The sequence below is a fragment of the Mercenaria mercenaria genome, chromosome 5, assembly GCF_021730395.1.
Source record: "Mercenaria mercenaria strain notata chromosome 5, MADL_Memer_1, whole genome shotgun sequence".
Lineage (NCBI taxonomy): Eukaryota > Metazoa > Mollusca > Bivalvia > Venerida > Veneridae > Mercenaria > Mercenaria mercenaria.
Window position 1 is genome coordinate 10,686,690 of NC_069365.1, and position 25,402 is coordinate 10,712,091.

General features: G+C 34.0%; 1 protein-coding gene across 49 annotated transcripts in view; it reads left to right on the forward strand.

Annotated features, from left to right (window-relative positions):
- The window catches only part of LOC123556437 (coiled-coil domain-containing protein 169-like), a 41,048-nt gene extending 15,886 nt beyond the window's left edge, over positions 1 to 25,162 (forward strand). For 6 of the 49 annotated variants that reach the window (XM_045347122.2, XM_045347127.2, XM_045347133.2 and 3 more), the window contains 10 exons: positions 837 to 950; positions 1,852 to 1,890; positions 2,867 to 2,884; positions 3,479 to 3,586; positions 6,505 to 6,551; positions 9,250 to 9,291; positions 13,323 to 13,418; positions 14,167 to 14,321; positions 14,585 to 14,716; positions 20,366 to 25,162. In XM_045347122.2, the coding sequence (XP_045203057.1) occupies positions 837 to 950; positions 1,852 to 1,890; positions 2,867 to 2,884; positions 3,479 to 3,586; positions 6,505 to 6,551; positions 9,250 to 9,291; positions 13,323 to 13,418; positions 14,167 to 14,321; positions 14,585 to 14,716; positions 20,366 to 20,462 (848 nt within the window). In that variant the 3' untranslated portion in view covers positions 20,463 to 25,162. Of the gene's footprint in view, positions 1 to 836; positions 951 to 1,513; positions 1,556 to 1,851; positions 1,891 to 2,462; positions 2,508 to 2,866; positions 2,885 to 3,478; positions 3,587 to 6,504; positions 6,552 to 9,249; positions 9,292 to 13,322; positions 13,419 to 14,166; positions 14,322 to 14,584; positions 14,717 to 16,021; positions 16,041 to 17,562; positions 17,638 to 19,273; positions 19,417 to 20,365 lie in introns of all 49 variants that reach the window. The other 43 variants (XM_045347123.2, XM_045347128.2, XM_045347134.2 and 40 more) reach the window with 36 other exon arrangements.
- The last annotated feature ends 240 nt before the right edge of the window (positions 25,163 to 25,402 follow it).

Here is a 25,402-nt window from a genome sequence, read left to right on the forward strand (position 1 = left end):
CATTATCTTTTGTAATGATACAAAGCTAGAAATAAGATTTAAATAAACCAACTAATAATGAATCAGTATGGAAATAATAAAAAAAAGCTATAAATGAACAAGTGAAACGTATTATCTGGAGCTATTTCAACATGGAACCAAAATAAATAATCAATTTTATGTTAAAACTGCTATGTGTCTATTTTAGATGCATTTAATCGAGATGTTTAATGTTATAATAAAGTATTTTTGGAAACTTAACAAGATACACAATCATTGCACGTTAGTTTTTGCATGGTACTTTGAATACCTTACAATGCTTATGGTTGTGTGCCATGTATGTTTAAAGCATGTTTAAAACACTAGCTGTGCATTTTTATCTCCAAGTTTATATTCGAATACTATGTTAATTGTAGTATTGCAGTTTCTATTTTGTTTTGTCTTTTTAGTAATTTTGCTTTATATTTTTACTTTTTTTTTAAAAAGTGCCATTTGGGTAACATCTCGACAAATTCCTGTGCTTGGTATTACTAATTTATTTGAACATTTTAATTTATCCTCTTTTTAACGTTCTGCAGTTAAAAACATTAACCGAATAAATCACCGGTCATATATGAGCCAAAATGGAGCTCCTCTCTTTTCTTTAATTTTGTTGTTTCATGGTTAATTTTAAATGCCTGATATTCGGTTCCCTGAGTTCATAACAGGAAATATTTTAACTTGAATATCTTAGGGGCAAAACTTTCAAAAGCCAAACAGATGTATAGGTTTTTGTCTCTCAAAATATCATGTACTTTCTCTGGTATGTAATACATCAGAGTATTGTGTAATAGATTAAGCATGTTTCGTACACGTAGGCAATGAGTGGAAGACAAGGTTTGAGACGCAAGAGGAGATGAACCAGCAACTAGAGAGGCAAATTATCATGCTTCAAGATAAAATAGAAGAAGCCAAACGTAACCTTAAGGATGGTATGTATTTATTGTTTCATTTTGGTTCTTTTTCTGTAGTGTTTTTTTTAACAAATGGATATTTGGAAACCCTACTTGAGATCAACTTTAATTTATGAATTGTAAAAGTCTAGCTGTTTATCTAGTTTCCTATCTGACTTTCTCTTGCAGGATTTATTCCATGCAGTATACATTCACTCTACACGTATTTAACTGCTTGGTATAAAATATCACAAAAAAAGTATTACTGCTTCATATGATATATCACAAACAGTATTCACGCAATACGTGATTTCTCTTATAGTAACACATGTTCACCTGAATGGCTTGTCAGTATGATAGAAGCGCAAAACGAAATACACAAATATTTCATGGCTTTGTCATGTATATTTATGAATCCGAATTAAATGTCAAAGTTTAATAGGTGCAGTTTCCGTTTGGAGTTTGAAAAGATTGTAAAATTTGGAAATACATAAATTTTGTAAAACAATCCAGAGACATGATTTAAACTAATTCAGTTTTCTGTTCTACCTTTTTTAATGTAGAATTTATTACATATAATTAAATGTGAAATGAATGTTTAGGTACCTACTACGCTGAGAATTTGAAGACAATGTTGTTCTTGTGTAAGAGAAAGTGTGTAATTATGCCTTTGACTTACTATGTTTCCGTTACGCGCACTTGTTCGTAAACGTTCTGTCGAAATTTTGCTGTTCTTATTTGAATTGCTTGCAGTTACCTTAATAAATGTTTGACAATTTTAAATAACTGTTGAAGTTTTGATTTGATATTCCAGTATTATAACCTTTGATAATGTAACATGTTGTACTCCCATTAGATGACCAACGTTGATATTACAGTTCCTAACACGTTCTTGTACTACTTTCCGATCAGTGTTTAAAGCAATATTTTCGATTTTCAGCCGATTTGGTACAACTGTATCAGTCAAAGAAAATTGAAGGTTACTTTTTACTCTCTTTGCACGTGATTCTTGCCTGTTGTAACCGTCATAATTCTTGTCTTTAACTGTACATTATTAATTAATTTGTCATACATCTTTATTGTACCTCACTATCTTTTAATTTTGGAGATCGCTTAAACAGAAATGTTTCCCTTACTTGTTTTGCATTTTACATCCCCATGGTATTTATGATATTGTAATAATGGTCTGTGTGACTGTGTCTATTTACCAAATAATTTTCCCAGTGTTGTCATCTTTTATTAAGTCTTCAGTTCTAAATTGAAAACATAAAACATAAATATTATATTGAAAAGAAATTTACTTTATTTTCTTTTCAAATTTATCAATTTATTATCTGATACATTTTAAAGGAATGCAGTATCTTATTAATATCATTTCTTCCCGTAATGTTATATACAAGGAATTATTTCCTGCATGCCTGAAAAGTCTTGCATATTGAATTAAAGAAATATTTATTCAGAAGTATGTACACATACTATCTAGAAAGGAGAGAAGAGTGAATTTAAATTTTAAAGATATAGAATTTATTGCTATATCCTGATCACCTACAGAAATTGACCGTAAAAGAGCTAAAAGGATTGCTGCTCAGAAAAAGGGTAATTCAGTTTGTTCAGATGAGTACCCATATATATATATATACTATAAATGTACATGGAAACAGTTTATAAACAGACGCAATCCCCTTGTGCTTAATGTTCAGTGAAACCGTCTCATTTGTTGCTTTGGTGCCTGTAACATTTTTGCATGAAAAACTTAATGATAATGCAATATGTGATAAAGATATATTCTTTTTCTGATTTATCAACATTTTGCAACCTATCCTTTTCCTGATATCCTGCATGTTTAGGCTTTCAAACTGTGTCTTTATTAATATGTTTTATGAAGGTGGCTTTGCTCTGGGAGCATGACCTATTTTATCCATGTTTTCTGTATAGATGCTGTACAATAATTTCAGTATTAAGTGAAGACCAAGGTATATTGTTTCTGTTACCCCTTGAGTTACTGATTGCACAGACCTGTAATAACTTGTTTTCAACCACTATTTAATTTATTATATTTTCACAATGTTTGGGATTTATTTTCACATTATCTGATTGTTTACAAGGTTAAAGACGTTTAACGCCTTTTTTTTGAAATACGTTTATTTATCCCCTATCGATGAACATTTATGTTGTCAAAACCACTATTCTGTACGAAAATAAAGTGGTAACCTTCTTTAGTATGTCATATTTTACTTTGTAGCAAGATACTCATGCGAATATTAATTGATCAAGAAATTTTAGTTGTTACCTTTTTTGTCTTGTGAGTAACTGAACTTCGATTTTCCGCGATAATCCCAGGCTGTATGCTTGTTCTTAAATTTAATGTCAGTCAAAAATTAGTAATCTAAAATGCGTGGGAAATGTATTTAACTGATAGAATTCGATGTTGTTTACTTACATGCAGTTATTTATGTTGCAGCTAACTACTTATGTCATGTGCAATTACGAATGTATTCCCTGTTATGTACAAATGTTCACGTTATCCCATTATTTCTCACACATACTTGCTTGACTCTGGTTTGCAGCCAAGAACTATGTAGCAGGTAGGACAAATAGTCCCCCAGATACAAGGACGGGTACTCCAAAGTCTAAGTCTACTGGAATTACTATAAATATATCAGTTTCCCCGCAAGGTAGGCTGAGATTCACTGAATGCAATGTCAGGGTATGGGTCTATCAGCACAGCTACATTCAATAATTAGAATCTTGTCCTTTGTTTTGTAATCTTTATAAAAAGTCGGGTTTTCGTATTTATTTCCTTCTTATAGATGCCATGTGTTAAAAAATAGTTGAAACGTTTTAATTTTGTTAAACTTTATTTTGAATCAATCTTATTTGTTGGATTAAGGCGACATACTTTCAACAAAAACAAAAACATTTGGACCGATTTTGCAAAATTTAGAATTAGTTTAATTTTGAAAGTTTATTATGTGACTGAGCAATTACATATGCTAAACTGAATTTACTGGAATCATAATGTAAGGATGAGCCAAGTGTTATTTAAAACACCCACACTCTGGCATGCCTGGTGCTTCTTGGGACCCTGGGCTGGTCACTTCCCTAGCAAACATGTCCAGCCTACCTTAGCACTGTGACAAAGTGTAGCTTTCTGTATAGAGTTCTATGTGAAATGGCACGTTTTCAAATTTTACAGTTTCACCGATACGATAGTCAATGTAATCTGATTACAACAGCTGAACGTGTTTCGATATTTTAGAAATGGCCTAATACAAGATTTTTAAGACAAATCTTTTATTCTGAAAATAGTGAGAACTCAATGTTTTTAATAGTTTTATATGTTTACTACGGTTGCTGTCAAATGGAACCTTTTTGTAAGCTGTATCTTACGTTCGTTACCAGTTTTAAATAATAAAAATAATACAATTTATGTAATTAGAAACATTGTCAGTGGTTGAAATTTGATAAAGAAAAACAGACAGAGCAACATTTTGTTATGCTTCCCGAAGGGGAAGTGTATAGTCGCCGCATCGTCCGTCCATCTGTCCCACAGTTCTTGTCCGGAGTATTTCTCAACAACAACCACTGGTTGGAATTTAGCGAAAACTTCATTATCAAGAGGAGATGCGCATGTGCTATTCTTGTTTTGGTCGGATGATTTTGTTACTGAGTATAATTACCCATTGAATATTTAAATTAGTATACTATAGTACCATTTCTTGTCCGGAATATTTCTCAGCAACCGCTGCTTGGAATTAAGCGAAACTTCATAGGAAGCTTTACTATCAGGATCAGCCCGCCTGCTCAGCTCAATACGGATCGCTCAGTCGTGAATTCGATCACTGTGGGGGGAGGGAAGTATGTTCTCCGTGACGATTTAATAACAGACATTGTGTCTGAAATCATTTTTCCTCCACTTCTGTTTCATGCGGGGAACAGGTCTGTACTGATACAGAACCCAGGAACACTGATTAGGTTAACTGTCCGCCGTTAAGTATTTTAAATACTGTTGAAAGACGGCATTAAACCCAAAAACAAACAAACAATATATCAACGAGAGATTGTCTTCTTGTTTCAGTCGGATGATGTTTCAGAGTTATTGCTCTTTGATAATTTAAACATAATATACTATTTAACATATCTTGTCCACCACTAGCTAGAATTCATCGAAAATTCATAGGAAGCTTCACTCCAAAGAGGAAATGCGCATATTTTCTACATGTTGCGGTCGGACGATCTTTCCCTGAGTCATTTCCCTTTGAATATTCAAAATTACTATATTATGCTACTATTTTTTGTCCGAATCATTCCTCAGCAACCACTACACGGTATGCATCGAAACTTCAAAGGAAGCTTCAATTTTAAATAGAGATGCGCATATTGTCTTCGTATTCCAGTCGGATGATTTGTATTGGGTTATTGCCCTTTTATTATTCAACATTAGTATACTATAATACCATTTTTGTCTGGTCTATTCCTTAGCAACCACTGGATGGAAATTCATCAACATTTCACTGGTGCTTGCCCTTTGATTATTCAACATTACTGTATATGTCCAGGCAGTGAATTCCTTTTTTGTAGTTTTAAAATGCAATAATCCTATTTCGGGTAGCATCCATCAGTTTAAATGATTCTTTCGTGTTTAATATCAGTTTGTTATTTCTTTTGTTTTGAAACTTGTATGTGCTCTCTGTACACATTATTTCGACCACTAGATAATTTGATTACATTTTCTACTTTATGTTTATTTGCTTCATTCTCGAAAGGTGCCTACACTTTGTCATTTGTTTTGCCTGCATAGCTAGTATAATTTGGGGTAAAGGTTATCTATATATTTGTGCTTACATACACCAATTTCAATGTGAAATGCATAACTTTAGATTTCCAGATACGCATATTATGGTAAATATTATATATTCTGATCGCACCTTTTATATATGTATTAACATTGTTTTATCTAGTTTTATCGGGCATTGTGTTAATTTTTTGAGGTCACTATAGATTTTAATTCAGAGACTTTTTAAATGCTCGTGGGTTTTCATGATGAGAAGAATGATATGCATGTACATATATATTTCATAGGGTGCTTTTGCTTGATAGCTATGCAGTCAAGACAGTCAGTTATATCATCAGTGCAGTAACCTAATTTAACTTGTATTTTCAGTTCAGAATCCATATAAACTTTTACTCCTATTTCATTTTGCTTAGTTTTAAGTTTCGCTAAGTACAAACTTTTATCTTATTTAGCATTCTAATACTTCTAATTGTATCGTCAATATAACATATACAAAGTTAATTTCAAATATAATTGGTGATGGCTATATACCATTTACATTTTATCCAGTACCTTTTAAAACCCATTTCCTGTACATATGACATTAACATTAAATCTCGGGTAGCTTGCAGTAATTAACCAACGAGAACATATATATTTTTTTCAAATAACTACAATTTTCAAGATATAAAATGTTAAAGACAAAATATGTTTATAATTCTTCTAAGAAAACCGTTTGATCATTAATAGAACCGGTCCAGTATGTATGCATGTAAAGCAATGAAACTTGAGATATTTAAATTTGGATATGTTTTACAGCAGGAAAAACTCCAAGAGACATGAAATCGTTTGATGATCTTTCGGATGTAAGTATTTTATTGTTCGTTGCGAATATTTTATCTACTGATACGGAGGGTAGATTTCTTCGGTTGATAATTTAATGCATATAACATAACCACTGACCGTTAAAAGTATTGCAAAATGGTAAGCTCTGGAACTCTTACGATAAAACAGATATTGATATTTTAATCTGTCAGTCAACTTTAGTCCTGAGCAGTCCCCTACCGGTAGAGCACCAGAGGGGACTATAGGGCTGCTGTCTCTCCGTAAATCTGGATCCTGCAATTTCTCAAAAAGTGCTCGAGCTAGTTTGGTAAATAAAGGGTAATATGTAGATAATGCACGTGCATGACTTATGCTTGTTGTCCATGATCAGGGTCATTTTTGAAAGTCAAATAAATGTTTCACTCGCAAACGTTCATCAAGATGAGACAATGTGTCAACACATGATCTATGCTTGACAGTTAAACGTCAAGGCCAGTGTTTAAGGTTAAGTGAAAATTTGTTTCTGTCCCATAACTTTAATTGCATTGAAGGTTTTTTTATTACTAAACAGAAATGTTTCTCATGATTAGACTATTTGTCGCGCACATGACCCATGGTTGTCGGTCAAAGGTTAAGATCGGTATTGAAGATCAAGTAAAGATTTGTTTCCTCTCCATAACGTCATGTACATTGATTGATTATCTTAATACCACACACAAATGTTCCCCATGGTGAGACGTACAGTGTTTCGTGTACATGATCTATATTTGTAGGTCAAGGTCACTATTGAAATTTAACAAAAAAAAATGTTTTTGTTTCTTAGCTCCTAAACGCCTTGAAGCGTTTTTAGTCTTACCAATGTTGCCGACAACCACAAAGGACGAACTTTAACAAACAAAGTTTTATACGGGTAGGGGACTTCTGTATTGTCACTTGTTCTTCGAGTGACCTCTTTTTGAAACTATTTAAATTTGGATTATAAATCAAGGTACAAATAATTTTTATAATCAATTAAGCTATGCTTGAATTCTATATAATTTAGTCAGCATGGGTTGATGTTGTGTAATGCTGTCAGTAAAGATGATCTGATCACGTTCAAACACTTCTGGTAAAGAAACCTATCTGATGTCACTACATATATCATTTTATTCGAGCTCCAGGATAGCATCACTAGCCTTCCACAACATGAAATAACTGTACATCCGCACTTGAGGTTTGAATACACTACACTCTGTAACAACTGATTCAACAAGCAGCAACATGAATAACTACCACCAATTGTGCCCCAACCCACTCCTCCCAATTTTGATAAGGAAATTTGAAATTCACCTTGTCTGTACGCAAAACCATAGATCAAATTTGTGCCGCGCATGTATCAAAAAGTTAATATGATAAGATTGTTATTCAGCATGTTAATTTGTGTACTTGCTGTTTTGTTAAGGATTTCTCTCAGTAAGACCATGGTTATGGCCCTTGATTTTGTCAAAATATACATAAAGACCCTGACGTATTTCAAAAAGTATTAACATATATACGTGAAGCCGTATGGGAATGTTATTCAGCAACAAGGACTTTGTTTGGGACTTAACTTACCAGGACAAGAGTTATGACCCTTGACCAGCTTGACTTCTTAAAAAAATCCAAAGAGTATTTGACCTATAGTAATGAAACGCTATCGGGATGTTATTCTGCATGTAAAATTGTTCATTTTACTTTTTATGCCCCCGAAGGGAGGCATATTAGTTTTCAGCTGTCCGTCCGTTCCTTCGTTAGTTCATTAGTTCGTTCGTACGTTCGTCACAACGTTAACTTTTTGCATGAAGGCACTTTACTCGCAAACCACTGCACCCAGGACCTTCAAACTTCACATGCTGATAGTACTTATTGAGTATACCACCCCTACTGACTTTGGGGTCACCAGGTCAAAGGTCAAGGTCACTGGGGCCAATGTTAACTTTATGCGTAAAGGCCTTTTACTTGCGAACCACTGCACCTAGGACCTTCAAACTTCACATGCTGATAGTACTTATTGAGTACACCAACCCTATTGACATTAGGGTTACCAGGTCAAAGGTCAAGGTCACAGGGGCCAACGTTTAATTTTTTGCATGAAGGCACTTTACTCGCGAACCACTGCACCTAGGACCTTCAAACTTCACATGCTGATAGTACTTATTGAGTACACCACCCCTCTTTGGGGTCAAAGGTCAAGGTCACAGGGTCCAACGTTAACTTTTTGCATGAAGGCACTTTACTCGCGAACCACTTCACCCAGGACCTTCAAACTTTACATGCTGATAGTACTTTATGAGTACACCAACCCTACTGACTTTGGGGTCACCAGGTGAAAGGTCAGTGTCACAGGGGCCAACGTTAATATTTGCATGAAGGCACTTTACATGCGAACCACTTCACCCAGGACCTTCGAACTTCACATGCTGATAGTACTTATTGAGTACACCACCCCTACTGACTTTGGGGTCACCAGGTTAAAGGTCAAGGTGCTGCGGGGGCATTTGTCACCATTAGTGACAGCTCTTGTTCAGTTTTATCTTTTCTCTCTTGTATTTTCCATTATCCTTAACCCCCTACACTCAATGTAAATGAAACTTTACTTAGGCGTACAGAGACAGGGGACCCCAGTTTCCTATGAATACATATCTTATCTTATTGATATATAAACTTGCAGTGTACCAATACTGTTTGTCTAATTCCTGATACTGATACATACAATTTCAGTATATTCACCATCTTAAAAGAATTCTGGACATTGAAGCTAAGGTTACTTGCTGTTGTTATTTTAAATGATAATTTATTGATATTGTGCATCCACCTTACTAACAACATTACCTTAAGATTTGCTAGAATTTTGTGAATGCTTTTAAAACGATAAAATTGCAGAGCAGGTCGTCTTGTGTTTCGGTATTGTTCGACTTCTTAAAACTACTTTTAATGGAAAACAATAAATAAATGGCACATAAAAGCAATTCCGAAATGCAAAGATGACTAATTTTTTTGCTATGTATCAAGCATGTTTGATGTGCTTTTTAAATTTCATGAAACGAGTTTGAATTAGTTTTGTTTGAGAGTTTAAATGTGTTGTATTTCCAATAGTAGACTTGTTGTTTTTGTTCGACTATTAGAAGAGGTATTTTGCTCACTCGTACGTTGGTTAATTTTTGCATGGAAGTTCATGTTTCAGTAGCCATTGGATATATTGGATTAAAACTTTCACAAGGCTTCCTACTGAAATAACAAGGTCAGATAACTCTTTGTTGAATTGAATTTAAATTATTAACCTTTTTGCGTGTGCATCTATCAAACTGCATCTCAGGCACAACTTCGTCAATTTGATTGAAACACAATGCGTTTCAGCCGTCAGACCTACTAAATAACTAAGTTAGATAACTCTTGACCAAATTTAATTCCAATTATGACACTTTTTCGACTAAGGAAATTTGGTTAAAGTTTTGCGTGCAACTATCTGTTGCACTGTATCTCAGTAAGAACTATATGTATTGAATTGAAACAACACAATGCTTGCCAGTCATCAATTCTACTGGAATTGCTACTTTAGACAATACATATATGAATTAAATTCAAGTAATGACCCTTTTTCGACTAAAAATGGATAAAGTACTAAGTATCAGCTAAAAACGACATTTCTCATCAAATGTACTTACATACTCAAGTCAGAGAACTCTGTCTTGAACTTAATTCTATTTATTGCCCTTGTGTCTTATAAAATGTGTTTAAAGTTTTGCGTACAAGTTATATTATCATTGCCATATGTAATGAATTTGTTACAAAAACTGAGCCACGTAAGTCTTGTCACATTATGTCCCTTATCCGACAATAAAGCTGTCGAATTGTCGAGTGCGCTGTCCTCTGGACAACTCTTGTTAATATTTCAAAATGTAGAATTTTCAGTGTGTTTTTTTTCTTTCCTAAAGTCGTAATGAGGCCGTATATAGCTATGAAATGGTCCATTTGCGATCATTTGAACTCTATTATGGAAATAATTAACACCTATATGTTAGCTTAAAGAGGTATACAAAAACCTTGCCCTATTATGGCAAATACTTCGTAATTCACACATTTATATGATTTGATGTTCAGATTATTTTTGGTTATATGGTTGTTTTGTTTTACTGATTACATTTTAGTGAGTACTATACTTTCCAATCACAAGTTAACCCAGTATCAAAGATATCTTCCCATGTTTGTTTTTATAATATCGTTACTTTATAAAATTTAAAGTTCAACAAGGCTTTAATTTTATGATAAAAACAGCTAAAACAGCTATCCAAATAGATGTTATGCATTATTACATGGTTTAAAATCACTTTAATATTACACATGATCTAATACATTAGAGCCACAAAGGGAGGTAATTTGACCAGTATATGGTCACTTTATTTTTTAGTATGTTTATAGATATTCAAACCTTTGGCAAATATACGAGAAAACAATTAATGAAACAGTATTTAAGGTGTCGGCCCGGTACAATTTCTCCTTCTTTGCTGTATAGTAAAACAAGCACATTTGGACATGGATTGTGAATTTCACAACAAAATTGCAGCATTGACAGCTCTGTATTTCTGAAGAGTAATACTATCCCAGTCAATATATCACAGAAAAACACCACCATCAACGATGAAGTTTTTTGCTACACATCAAAATATCTAGTCCATGTTTAAATTTCCCACTGGCATCTGTCATGGCCACCAGTCTGGTGTAGTTTTTTAATCCTTCCGCACAGAAATGTAATCCTGAAAACCACACATAAAACAACTGTTAAAGACATCAGAAATGACAAAAAATGTACACAGTATCAATAAATACATTTGGAATTTAACATGTCATAGTAGGGATAGCGTTAAATTGGGAACTTCAAAATTTCAAAGAACTACTTTCTAGGATACAACGACACGGAAGTACTTCTATACCGCATTATGAGTCTTTAAATTATGTATCTTAGGCTCGGGCCTTCACGCTAAGTTTTATAGTTCTCTGTCAACAAAAAATGTATTGTACGTTATCACATATACTGTCATTAAATAGCTACTGATAAAGTTCATACGTTCGCTGGGTCAAAAATTCGCGAATTAGAAATATCGAGTATGTTCGCGAGGATTTATATTCGCGAAATGGTAAAAAAAGTTAATCTTCTTAGTTCGGCTTTTAAGAAGTAATTACACATAGTAAAGCGTTACCTTGAGACTGTCTACCATAAAGATGGATCGCTATTAACTGTAAATTTCCTATAACCTTTACGACTGTATACATTTAAAAGGGACTTCAGTTCAATTTCTAGAAAAAATTAACCTATGTTCTGTAATGTTTATGTACCTGTAACAAACACAGTTTTACATATCGAGGGTTCAACGCAATAAGGGCGTATCTACATATAATATGTAGATACGCCCTAATTGCGTTGAACCCTCGATATAATCTATATTCAGGGGAAGAGATGTCAATATTTGTTAGATTAAACACAGTTATCATATCGTTCTAAGTTAATAAAGTGTCGGCCGCTCAATCGAGCGTCGAGCGGTCGTGGGTTCGAGTCCCACTGGGGCACGACCATGACTTCTCATATGACACCGGTACTGGTTTTTCCAGGAAGCGGACTCGAGTGGTTCCAGTAAGCTTGAAGCTTTCATCACAATCGAGCTAAAACAAATGAGTATATACTAAATTAAAAAGTTATGTTGTTTGTTCTCTTCAAATTCAACACTATCCTTTACTTATTACGGAAACACTAGACATAGTCGATTTTTGTAAATATGACGGTTTCTATTTGGGTTTGTGAAATGACGAATTTGCTTCATTTGCAGTAAGGAACCTCGCGAATATAGCGAAAACTAAACTCTCGCGAACATTTCTACGTTTACAGTATAGTGTTTAATATTTGTACAGAAAGGAAATTGGGTTTAAATACGTTTTGGGCATGCCTACCTCACGCTCATCCTGTCTTTAACTTCAGTCGTGAGAAAATACTTTTCATGGACCAACTTTAAAATACTATAGGTGAGATCCTGTCATCTTAAAAAAAACATTGGGCTAGCTGCGCCCGGAATATTTTCCGTATTTTAATTTAAATCAACCTCTGCAGACCATGTTAACAACGTTGCATGTTAGTTCGACTTCTAATAGTAGAGACATTTTTGTTATCTGTTCGTCTTTGTCCGCAACAAATATTGTGCATGTAGGCAGGTTTCTAAACCAGTCTCCGTGTCTTTGGTTTACAAAATTATGCCTCTTTTTCAACAAAGTATTTTGATAAAGCTTTTGGATATAAGCTGGTATTATGTGGAAAAGGCTGAAATAGAGTCGAGCGTGCTGCCATTATACAGCTCTTGTTCTCTGAAAATACTTTCAAAGTTTAGCATCGACAAATGTCACCTTGCATAATATTATTTTGCTTTTATACTGTTTATTAACCATTTAAATATTTGAAATTCGAAACAAAGAATTTAAATGTATATGTTTGTTTTTATTTATTTACCCTGAAAAACAAAGGAGTCTTTGGCATCGTATTTTGCGTATTGTTTTCTTTTTAGTAAATTTTGAATACCAAACCCATATATATATATTTATCGTCACATCCTTTTTGGGACGCTTTACTGGTTATAAACAAACTAACGGTTATCATCTACATTGTATATATTTTTAACACTTAGTTTACCAACAATATGTATTTAAAGCAATAGAATGTTACGCTGTATGAAAAAGAATTGCTTATAATTCAGACGCGGGGAATCACTCGTGGAAGTATATATTTTTGTTTGTCTTTTTTTACTATGTAGGCAAACCCAGCAATGGTGAAAACTATGGAAAAAGAGAAGAACATGTTGTTTAACCAGCTTCGGGATCTTGAATGGCGCTTAGACCAAGAGTCCAAGGTTTGTAAGAAGATAATTATATTTTGTGTTCTGAAAACCTATGTGTCTATAAAGTGCGTAATAGCTTCATATATGCCCGCTGGCGTTACACTAACCGCTATGTATCAGCGTTACATTTACCTCATGTTTATATTAGGCACAGACAAAAAGAAAAGAGTTTGGTGTTTTTAAATATATAAAGTGGAAAACCACAGGTCGCCCAAACACGACATAAACGTAAAGTTTGCAGGCTCGCTTTGATTGAGCCTGTTTATGGACGGTAGTGGAAATGCAAGCTAGCGTCCATGCCCTCTAGCCCCGGTTTGAGCAGAACTCGACATTTACACATGCCACAAGTACGCGAATATAATATAGAGACATCCGCAGATGTATTCACGGAACGGTGCACATGGAACCTTTAGAATTCCATGAAAAGCGGCGTATGATTCCCAGTTAAAGTAATGGCTTTGTCCTAAACGAGAAAATAGTGAGCAGAACTAAGCAACCTGGGATTTAGAGAGAGGTTGTGGTTATAGAGCCTGCATATCACAGAAACTACCAAAAGACAAAATGTAAAAGCAGGAACCATATCCAAGGGGTGATCAAACAATAGCCAAAGCTGTTAAAACGGAAGTATTGGAATCACCCAAGCCAAAATGTGGTAGATTTTTTTTTCAATTATAGACAAGCTGTTCTCTTTAGGTTAGACTTGAAATAAACGATGCCTAATAGATGCACTTGACTCTTGTTACTCTTTCTTTAATCTTAGGCATACCACAAGGCAAATGACGAAAGAAAGCAGTATGTTGTAGAAATTAATTCCACTAAAGGAAATATAGACGGTAATAAGGCACGGCAGCGGGCAGCCGTTAATCTGCAGCAACGTGAAGTTGAAGAATATTCAAGATCACCAAGACTTCTTGGGTATGTAACGATGTACATTGTTTTCTTTCCTTTGTATGTATATATACAATAATTGATTCACTTATGTTAAGTATTTGATATTCCTTTATTTTATTCGGAGATATGATTAATTACTGTGATGAACTTCAAATCATTATTGGAAAGTGTGACTAAGACATTGGGATATTTATACTGCTTTTAGTATCTTTAAAGTGCATGGGACACGTTTAAACGTTTATCTTTCATTCAATCACCGCCGTTCAAAACACTTGTTTAACTGATAGTTATACTGAAAGATATAAAATGAGACACCATCCAACGCCTGACAAAGAGCTGAGGGAGACAAAATACACATCAAGGATGGCTAATGTATCTAGCAAAATTTCACAAACCTCAAGAGCTTCGAATGATTATAGGTATTGCTGTAACGCCATCATGTTTTAATTCTACGCTTACTGAATTTTGCATGCGATTTGCAGTTTTATTTTTGCTGATGAATTCCTATTACGGCATAAATATTTTTTTAGCTTCGTTTGATTTGCAGTTTATACAATAGTTGTTAGAAATATTTGATACATGACGTCGGATGGTAACTGGTTTCTTGTCAATGTAAACAGTAAAGTAAAGATGGAGGTATTCAACATAATATGAACGCATGTAGCTTCAGGTCAAGCAGTAACGATTTGAATCGTTATTGTTCTGAAATATTTAATGCATATGGATAAAAAGCTACCTTATACTTGTCCTTTTTTCTTCAGCACTAGTACATATGTGTACTTCTTTAGTTGAAACATACCACATTCAGTATTAAAATGCACAAGTGTCTTTCAGGTGTAAGCAGTTTAAATGTTCTTTGGTTAAGTTTTTTCAAGTTAAATGAACAATTGTTTACCTACAATTGTGTCCTTTACCTCTGAAAATCAAAATTTTTTCTCGCATGTGACCATGTCGTCGTTAATTGTTAATAAGTAAAAATTGGAGCTGAAAGTTACATATACTAATTTCACTCGTAGAAATTACACAGTATTTGTTAGTAAATAATAGACGATTCCAAATACGCCCGGTGTCAGTGCAAAGATGAATACTACCGTTGACTCAGTTTGGTTTGATGTTTTTATATGCAGTTAAAATTCAGCATGAGAGCTTCTTAACATAAAATAATATCGTACTAAATTATTTATTTTTCTGTCAAACCGACGATAATGATGTAAGTGATGCATGATTTCGAGCTGCTATCAGATTGTATAAGCTCTGTTTCAATGTATTTGACAGCAGTTCATTGATGCTGGGTCCTCCTGAATGGGTTATGAATTAATGACATAATAATGTTTTGATTAGGGTTTCAGATTTGTTTGTTTTTTTAGTTCATGATATATTATTCGTCTTAGTAAGAAAATAAATAAAATCTATAGAAAGATCCATTGGAAGCATAAAATGCAACCAAGAATAATAATAGCAGACTCGGTTTGATTCTGTTCTTGAGAGGTAAAACTTTTTTTTGAATTTCTGTGGTAACAGATTTTCATGTCATGGACAATTTGTTCAAGCTTTGCTGTTTTGATTTGATTTACGTACTTTCCAGTAGTATTGTACAAAATCTGTTGGTTATAAGTGTTACTAGAAATTAAAAAAAAAAAGAATGCAATACAATGTTTTTAATTGAAACGATGACAGCCGAAAACGAGGATGTAAACGTAATATGAGTACAGTTTTGTTTTCAGGTTAAAGAAGCAAATCAGGGTTAGATATTTATATCATTATTACGAAGTGTTGACTTCTATGGGCGCAGTGGTTAACTAGTCTATCTATTAGCTGTATAGTTTATAGGAAACTACTGAAAGTTGTTAAACGGTTTGGTGTTTTGATGATAATTGTTTGAAATAACACTAATATATTAAAATGCTTTGTCATTAGAAAGAGTAACTTTGAAGTTCGTCGTTTGTATAAACGGAGCGTTTAGAGTAATGTCTATCAGAAGACAGATAAAGGAGTTAGGAAGTAAAGAAATAGAAAATGAATTGCGTTTTGTCCTGATATTTCATTTTTAGCTCTAATTTTGTTTAGGATGAGCTATTAGAAGTATAGGTGGGTGGTCTGGCATCCATCGTCTGGAGTTATGTGGCCTGCGACCTTTGTCCTGCACCATCATGTTTTGCTAGTCAGATATAGATAGACATTATCTCTGCAATTCCTGGTTAGAGTAACACCCCACTTAGTTTGTAACATCCTGGCATTGGACACTATCAAGTTTATTCAAATGGTTTTGCTTGGCCCCTTTTAGAGACCGCCAGAACTAAAAGTAATAAAAAAATCTTTCAACAGCCTTTCACAAACCACATGATAGATCTTCACCGAACGTGGACTGCAACATCCTTACACGGATCTCTCTAATGGTTTAAAGCAATGTTTCTTTAAGGGGAGCGTCAGAGTTTACATTAATAAAAAACTTCTTTATGAACCACTGCTGGTGATCAGTGCACTTGGTCCGAAGTATCTGTGTAAGGTGTTTCTCTGAAGTTTGTTCAAACACTTCTGCCTGGCCCCGTATATGGGCAGCCAGACCTAAGAAAAGAAAAAGGTTTAAACACTTTCTAATGAACAACTTGGTGGATAATCACTAAAATTGGTTTGTAGCATAATTGTAAGGTCCTTTCCCAAACGTTTGTTCACATAGTTTTATTTGACCTGCAGCAATTGTTGTATGGTCTTCTCTTAATGATTCTGTTTGTCCCGGTTTAGGGGAAGCTATAGTTCAAAATTAAAACAGATTAATTGATTTTTTCTCTTGAACCACTTGATTTGTTTAAATGGTTCCGCTTTGCTGTTTTTATGGCTGCAACATTAAAAAAGAAAACTTATAAAGTAGCAGTTACGGATGCTCACCAAATGGTCAGATGCAAGTAAAGATGACAGTCTTCCTCGGGCGGATGACTTAGCCCATTTGGGCCTCTTTTTTATTTGAATGCATCGACTTAATTATGGAGTTCTTCTGCAGTAAGAAGGTCAATCATTCAGTTTATTAAAATTACAATGGTGGTTTAGTTGTCGCAGTATTTGGTCGAAGAATTGATTTAATGCAGAATGTTAAGTAAATATAAATATAAACGAATTCAAAAGTTGTTCAGTGTTAAGTCATCAAATCTTTGCTGGCTAATTTTCTACGCTTATCTTTATTAGCTTGCATTTTCTATACATTTTGGATGAGCATATAACCCTTGAAATTTGAAAGCAATTTTAAATTCAATATTAAACATTAATATAGTTCCAGGTTTGGTAAACGAAGTCAAAATTCGTTCAACCCACACTCTAATATGGGTTCTCGTGTTGCCAGTATTAGGTACATTTTGAGCTGTCGATTACTTAAAGATATAGCACCCTATTTTGCGTGACAACCTGTTCAGAGAATGATGCTATTTATACGCCCGTTATAATTTTATTGAATTTGTGAAGATAGATTCTACAATGACATGAAACGTGAACAGACATTATTGTCCAAGAGTGTGTTGGTAAACAGACCTGTTAACATGCCATATCCTATCTTGGCGTTTAAGAAAACAACATTTGTCAAACTTGATTAATTAACAGCAAGTCTTTCCGCCAAATGTCTAAACTAAATCCTGGATACATTTTATACTGACTTCAGATTTGTAATAGTGCAATTATAAATGCAGTACTTGCTATTGATGTATGTAAGACCAGGTTAAATTTTGTCCTGTCAGTTTCATTTTCCGACAATTTAAACCAATTAAGATCAGCATCGGTTTAATTCCAAAACGCATATTTATTAAAAGCTAGAACCTCAAACTTAGTAGGCTAGTTGGTCGTAGTCTATGTCCGGTATTGATTTTGACGTCGGTTGCTCAGAGCTCAAGATCAAGTGTTGATCTGAAAACTGGTATCTTATCAATAACTGAAACACGTTTGGCGCAGTACCTCCAACTTGATATGCAGTTTGTTAGTGACCAACAGATGTCCTGTCTACACTTTTATTTTAAGTTCGGTTGCTCAAAGGTTAATATCAAAGCAACATTGAGCTGAAAAAGAGTTTCAGATCGATAACTGGAAAGTGCTTCTGCGCAGAAACTTCAGACTTGACTGGCAGGTGTCCGAAATCTATTTTGAACTTGGTTTCTTGCAGGTCAAGGTCATGGTGACCTTGAGCTGAAAATTGATTTCTGAAAGAGCGCTTCAACTAAGGGATGTTACATTCCTCAGTCAGCTTGAGGGGTCCCCTATCGATTTTAAGGTTGGTTGGTCTAGGTCGAAGTGACCTTAAGCTGAAAACTGATTTTCTATTAGTTAGTTCTTGAATCTAAAATTTCATAGTCAGGTTGAACATGGCCGGCAGATGACTTGTTTTTGAAGTTGTTGGATATAGTAGTGGCGTTGACCACGACTTTGTGACCTATTAGCTATACCGGACATTCAGTAACGAATCTCAGCATCTCAACTTTTAGCTTTAAGGTATAATGTAATAAGTAATAAAGACAGTTTTCACACATTTTGTGTCAATTGTACTGCTCTTATTCGATCAAGCTTTTGCATCACAGTTTTTATTTAATTAAAATAGATTCCAGCCTGTTAGAATCTTAGAATGCCATGAAGCTTGGAAGCGGGCGTATAAAGCACAGCTTATACTGAAGCTGTTTGTCATGCTGTACATAGGAACGCGCTGTAAACAGTCATATTACAAAGTAACTGCATCTTACCCTTTTCGAAAGATTCTATTTTCTTTAGAACAGCAAGGGCAACGGAAAAGAATTATTCACAATTACAAATAATACAAACTGTTTGTGTATTCATATGATGTACACTATATAAAACATGTACAAGACTTAAATTACATTTTTGATATAAGTAATGTATCGGGAAGTCTTTTTTTAAAGTCGTTACTTTGTTACAAACTGTTTACAATGCTTGCAGATTGAATGAAAACAGTATTTCACTAAATACTGTCGACTGTTTGATTTCAGAAATGAAGAATTTCTTGCTCAGTTTTTCGGCAAAAAGGAGGACGTAAAGTCCGCATTCACAAGAAAATCGGGCAAAACCATCAGAAGTCTGAAAGCTAAATAGAATGTCACTATGGAGTCTGAATTTTCTACACTCACTTTTTGTATGTCAGACAAACTGTAACATGACTGTTTTCAGTGTAGCCCTTTATGCATGTGTGAGGTTAAATGTTCTGCACCAAACGTTTTTTGCAACGAATCTTTTAACTTTAAATTGAATTTCATGCATCTTTTACTGTGGGTATGTAATTAAGATCATACTAGAATGTGAGACATTTGTCTCCAAGTTTAAAACAAATGTTGTAAAATGAGACCGTTCTCGACCAGGATTAAGATATATGTAGTTAGTACAAGTCGTGATGAAGATTGATTTATCTATAAATGCCTTCAAAATCAAAAGGAAACAGTTTAATTTATAATTAACAATTTTATTTTTGTACGCAAATACTTAAGCATATTAACACCTTAACACCACTAGTTTCAGTTTCAACAAATGGGATTCATTATTATCTTATGGTTATGTAAAGGCGGTTGTTAACCTGTCCAAAACAACTGCACGTGCATATTCCCCACAAAAAAAACAAAGTTTCACGAACGAAACAAGAGATGGAAAACAAATGATTTCAGATTTACGTTTTTGCTATATCATTACAGAGAGCGCACTGGTCTAGCCTGATGGGTTTTTAAAGTCAGTTAACCAACTTCTAAAACGAAATGAATGCAGCAATTTATGTTTTGTTTGTGTTGCAAACTTGGAACGGGTTGGGGTTTTTTTGGGATGTTGGTGGTCAGGGTTGTTACTCATGAAACTTATGATTTTAGACCTTTCATTCTCCTTTGTAAAATATAAATTAAAGAAACCCAGTGATTGAAAACGTTGTGCTGTCTTCTTAAATATAATTATACTATAGCAGTAATTTTTGACTAAATGTAAATATATTTTCATCTGTTTTCTCTATCAATAATGTTTTTATTGTGAATCTACGAATTTCTATGAAATATTTAATCATGTTACAATTGTTGCGTAACGCCACATTCTTCCTGTATTTTCAGCAATATACCAGAGGACCAACGAATAATCGATCCAAAGAAGGGTCCAATAAAAAAGACAGCGGCCGTGAAAAACTTGCCCAGTCTTGAAACAACTTGACTTTCAGAGATTATATTCCATTTATGGGCGTCTTTCGAGTTTATGACAAACATACAATATACCCAGTTATGTTACGGTGTACTTAATTTAAAAAAAAAAGAAAGAAATTGTGAAACTGAAATCGGGTCTTTGTTCAGCAGTTAGATGTTTAAACAAAGGAATATTTTTAGTGTAAAGACACATTTTGCGTTGCAAGATTTGTGATATGTAGAAATGACCATTGCTTAATAAGAATTTTGATAAGCTGTTTATTCTAAAGAAAATTTAGTGATAACTTTTATTATACATACCTAGTTTTACTGTTTCATATACGCTATTTTATTTGTTAATCATTTTGTATCAGTTATACTTAATGTTTGTAAACAAGTGCCTTTTGTTGGTTCCTGTTAATGAAGTAACGTTTTGTCAAGTGCTGTGTTTCCTTGTAACTATGTCTTCTTCTGATCATGTTGTTTTCTTTTATTTTATCAGAAGCACATAAAGCTAAATTGTTACTATTCGAAGAATAAGTAGAGCTATCCTACTCACCAAGGGTGTCCATCACACTTTGGTAAAGTTTTTCGTACCAGTCCACATTTTGACAAAACACTTGTGTACCATCACCGTGTCCAGTTTTAAGCAAGAGTACTTAACCCCATCAAGGATTTTGTCTGAATAATTGCCCCTTTTAACTTACAAATCTTGGTTAAGTTTTTCACACCAGTTCATATTTTTGCAAAATGTTTGACATATGGCTTTGAAACTTTTATCACTTATTTATTATAACAGTCTTTATCTGAAGGCAAGAGCTCATTACTCTGTCAACCGTTTTGGCTGAATTATGGCCCTTTTTGTACTTGGAAATTGGTACAGTTTTCGAACAAGTCCACGTTTTGTCAAAACTATTTGACATGTGACTTTTAAACTGAACACTTGTTAATCATTTGATCTTCATCTGTAGGCAAGAGTACATAACTCTTGTCAACTATTTTGGCTGAATTATTGCCCTTTTTGGACTTTGAAATGGGCTCAGTTGCCGAACAAGTCCACGTTTTGTCAAAACTTATTGTTATTGTCATCACTTGGTCGACGTCGGCGTCGGCGTTGGCGTTGCCTGATTAAGTTTTATGTTTAGGTCAGCTTTTCTCCTAAACTATCAAAGCTATTGCTTTAAAACTTGCAACACTTGTTTACCATTAACAGCTGACTCTGTACAGCAAGCAACATAACTCCATCCTGCTTTTTGCATGAGTTATGGCCCCTTTTGGACTTAGAAACCAGATTTCTTGGTTAAGTTTTGTGTTTAGGCTAGCGTTTCTCCTCAACTATCAAAGCTCTTGCTTTAAAACTTGCAAGACTTGTTCACCATGAAAAGCTGATTCTGCACAGCAAGAAACATAACTCCATCCCGCTTTTTGCAAGAATTAGACCCCTTTTGGACTTAGAAAATGTCAGATTTTTTGGTTAAGTTTTGCATTTAGGTCAACATTCCTCTTTAACGGTTAAAGCTATTGATTCAAAACTTGGAGCAGTTATTCGCCATTAAAAGCTGACTCTGCACAGGAAGTATCGTAACACTATAGTGCTTTTTGCAAGAATTAGAGCCCCTTAGAAAATCATGGGTAGGGCAGTATTTCTGTTATACAGAGACAAAAAAAATCAGATGAGCGTCTGCACCCGCACGGCGGTGCTCAATTTAATTGGAAATTGGTTCGGTTTTCATATAAGTCAACGTTTTGTCAAAACTGTTTGACGTGTAGCTTTGAAACTTTGAACACTTGTTTATCGTCATGATCTCCATCTGTAGGCAAAAGTACATAATTTTGTCAACTATTTTGGCTGAATTATGATCCTTTTTGGACTTGAAAATCAGTTAAATTTTTCATGCCAGTCCATATTAGTCCATAACCTGTTTGTCATATCGCTTTGAAACTTTGACCACTTGTTAACCATCATAGCCTATAACTAGGACAAGGACTTCAGCTCAGTTATGGCCATTTTTTTGACATAGAAATAACTTAAGGTTCGCCTATCATTCCATATTTGATATATAGCTTTGAAACTTTGAACACTTGCTATCACGGTCACACATTGCCATGAAGTGCAAGACTTATACAGGCCCACAAATACAGGTACATTGTCTGAACATTTCTGGTAATATGATATTTTGACACCCCATACTTCCATCAATTCTTCGAATAGTCGAACGCGCTGTCAACAGACAGCTCTTGTCCAGTTTCCTAACTGTTTTTATACGAGAGCTGCTCAAAACGTAACGTAGATTTTGCTGTCGAAAGCAACGTGAAATGCAATTATGAAGAATAACATTGACATATCATTCGCAATTTGTGTAATTTCTTCATACCATTTTTGTAACATTTTCCTTCAAATGTGACGCGCATAGAATGTTTGCTTAGGCAACGCATAATTGACGCTGTCGCATTTTTATCTGTGACGATTTGAATTTGCCTGCTAATATTCTCACTGATAGTCAAAAGATTTTCTAGAAATTAAGACAAATTATAGTTAGACATCTGTTTGACGTGCAATGAAAATATGTCGTCATTCGGATGTTTGATGCGGAAGAAATTTACGATATAACGAGGTATGTATTGCTGTTTGTTACGCATGTTATGTCGTCATCGGGTCGCTTATAAAATCAGGTAGTTGCAAACTTCGGTAGAGATTTTAGTAAACACGTACTGAATTATATGTATTGATAAAGTGATGTTCCGTCATCCGTGCCTCAGTCTTGGTGGTATAAACGATTCGCAGATTTAAGGCAGCAAAGGTTGAGGGACAAATTTTTTTAAAAAATCAGTGAATCGACATTAGTATCAATCCTTACGGTTCGCTTCCTGTCTTAGAAATTGTTCATAAGTTTTGGTACATCTTACAGTATTCTAAACGAGCATCTAGTTATAATTTGTATATTTTTATTTTTATTTTTATTGAATACAAAATGAATGAAATCATCCTGCTGAAGCCACGACGTCGATAACGTAGTTTAGATATGATCACCATGCGCTGGCTTTGCGTTGGTGACTGTTTTTAACATGGCACATCACTGCTAACAATATGATTATATAAATTTTAAAGATTGAAAACAATTCCATGTACATGTAATTCTTGTTTTCCCTCATTCAAGTTTATAAAGGCTGGATACAAAGTCAACGTTATTTTTTATCAGTACTTGTATATGAGTTTTACATTTCTTTTGTCCGCAGAACAGTTTAAGTGATGTTCCGCGTTAAGGTATTTGGTCCACAAATAAGCAAGTTCTATCAAAAAATATCAAATATTGATCTGTAGTAAGCTCATATAATTTTGGTATCATGTGAAGGTGTATTGACTAGTGAAAAGGAAGTATAAATTACATGACAAATATTTTATAGATGTTTTTACTATTTTCAGTCATTATGACACATTCAACAGAATTCCAGTTATTACAGTGTAAGAGTGATAATTTCGCAGTCAAAACACATGAATGTAGTGATTCGTGCATATTATTATGGTCATCTTAGTAACTAATTCTTCTTCAGCAGATATAACCCTTTAAAAAGATTTTTAAAAAACATGAGGTCAACAGGCATCGAAATAGTCATTACTATTGATTCTTACTAAGGTGAATAATTATGTAATTTAATTTTACCTCAATAAATTATAATGTAATACGTCTGGTGTTGCCTTTATCGATGTACATTAAAGTACGAAGAATCGTGTATTCTGGCATATAGAATAATTTGTATGATGAGTATACATCGTTCATTGATTAGATACATCAGTAAATTCTCACTAGAATGAAATCAGCAATATCAACTAAAATTGTCATTAACATAATTATTATTATACGTGTCGTCGCAATTTGTACAATGGACCATGACAAAATCTGTGGAAAAGGGGGCACGCTATCCTTGTTTTGTTATATTTGCAACTATGTCCGGTTTAATATAGTTTTAAGCAATTTCTTATTGATTTTTCTTTACATATAAAATTCATTTTGAAAGGGAACAACTTTGTAGGGTTATTTTATGTGTCAAATCGTATTGGACATTACAGACAGGTAGAATGCTGGTAAAGATGTTGTAAGTTTACTAAATATTCTGTAGTTTGGTTATATATTCTTAAACCTTAATAGGTTAAGTCCATAAAAGCACTTGCTGGCTTAGTGTTTCGGGACAATTATTGTTGCCATATCGTCAAATTGTACGTCAAACTTCTCAGAAATAATCCAACTGTTAGTCCATAATAATTATGTCTGTGTTGATACAAAGAAGAATACTGGAGGGTTCTTCCAACATTTTAAATGATTTGGTCGTTAACAAAATGCTGTTCAAATGGACATGCTTGTCAAGTGAAAATAAGCATTTTTCGTCACCTTAGATTGTTGCCGCATGTGGTTTTACAAAAAAAAAAAAAAAGAAATAAATAAAATACGCATTTTAGTGGGGTTTCCAAGGCTTATTGAAAATTCATAAACCTGCGGACGGAACGACATTACTCCAGCATACATTTCTTCACAACAATATTACCATTTTTAGAAATCATATCCGTGTGTGTTAGTGTTAAGATTTATAAATCATGCTTACATTGGAACTGCTCCATGAACTGTCATACGTGTTAAAGTTACTGTGTTTTACGTACGTCACCTGTGATATATACAGCGTAATTTAGTGTTTTTCTTCAATTTGTATACCAATAAAGTATCAAGTAAAAGATAATTTTGTTTTTCATCTTGTCGAAGGGTTATAGCAGTTGCCATTTCATCCTTCCTTTTGTATATCAGTTAATTAATTAGATATTTAATATATTTTCACCAAAACATTAACAGAAGTGTTTATATAAGAACTAGGAAAGATACTTATGTAGTTCATTTAAAAGTCTGATTATCCCCCGCCGATGAAATCGGGAGTGGGTATTGAAATGGCGTTGTCCGTCCGTCCGTCATTCAGTCCGTCCGT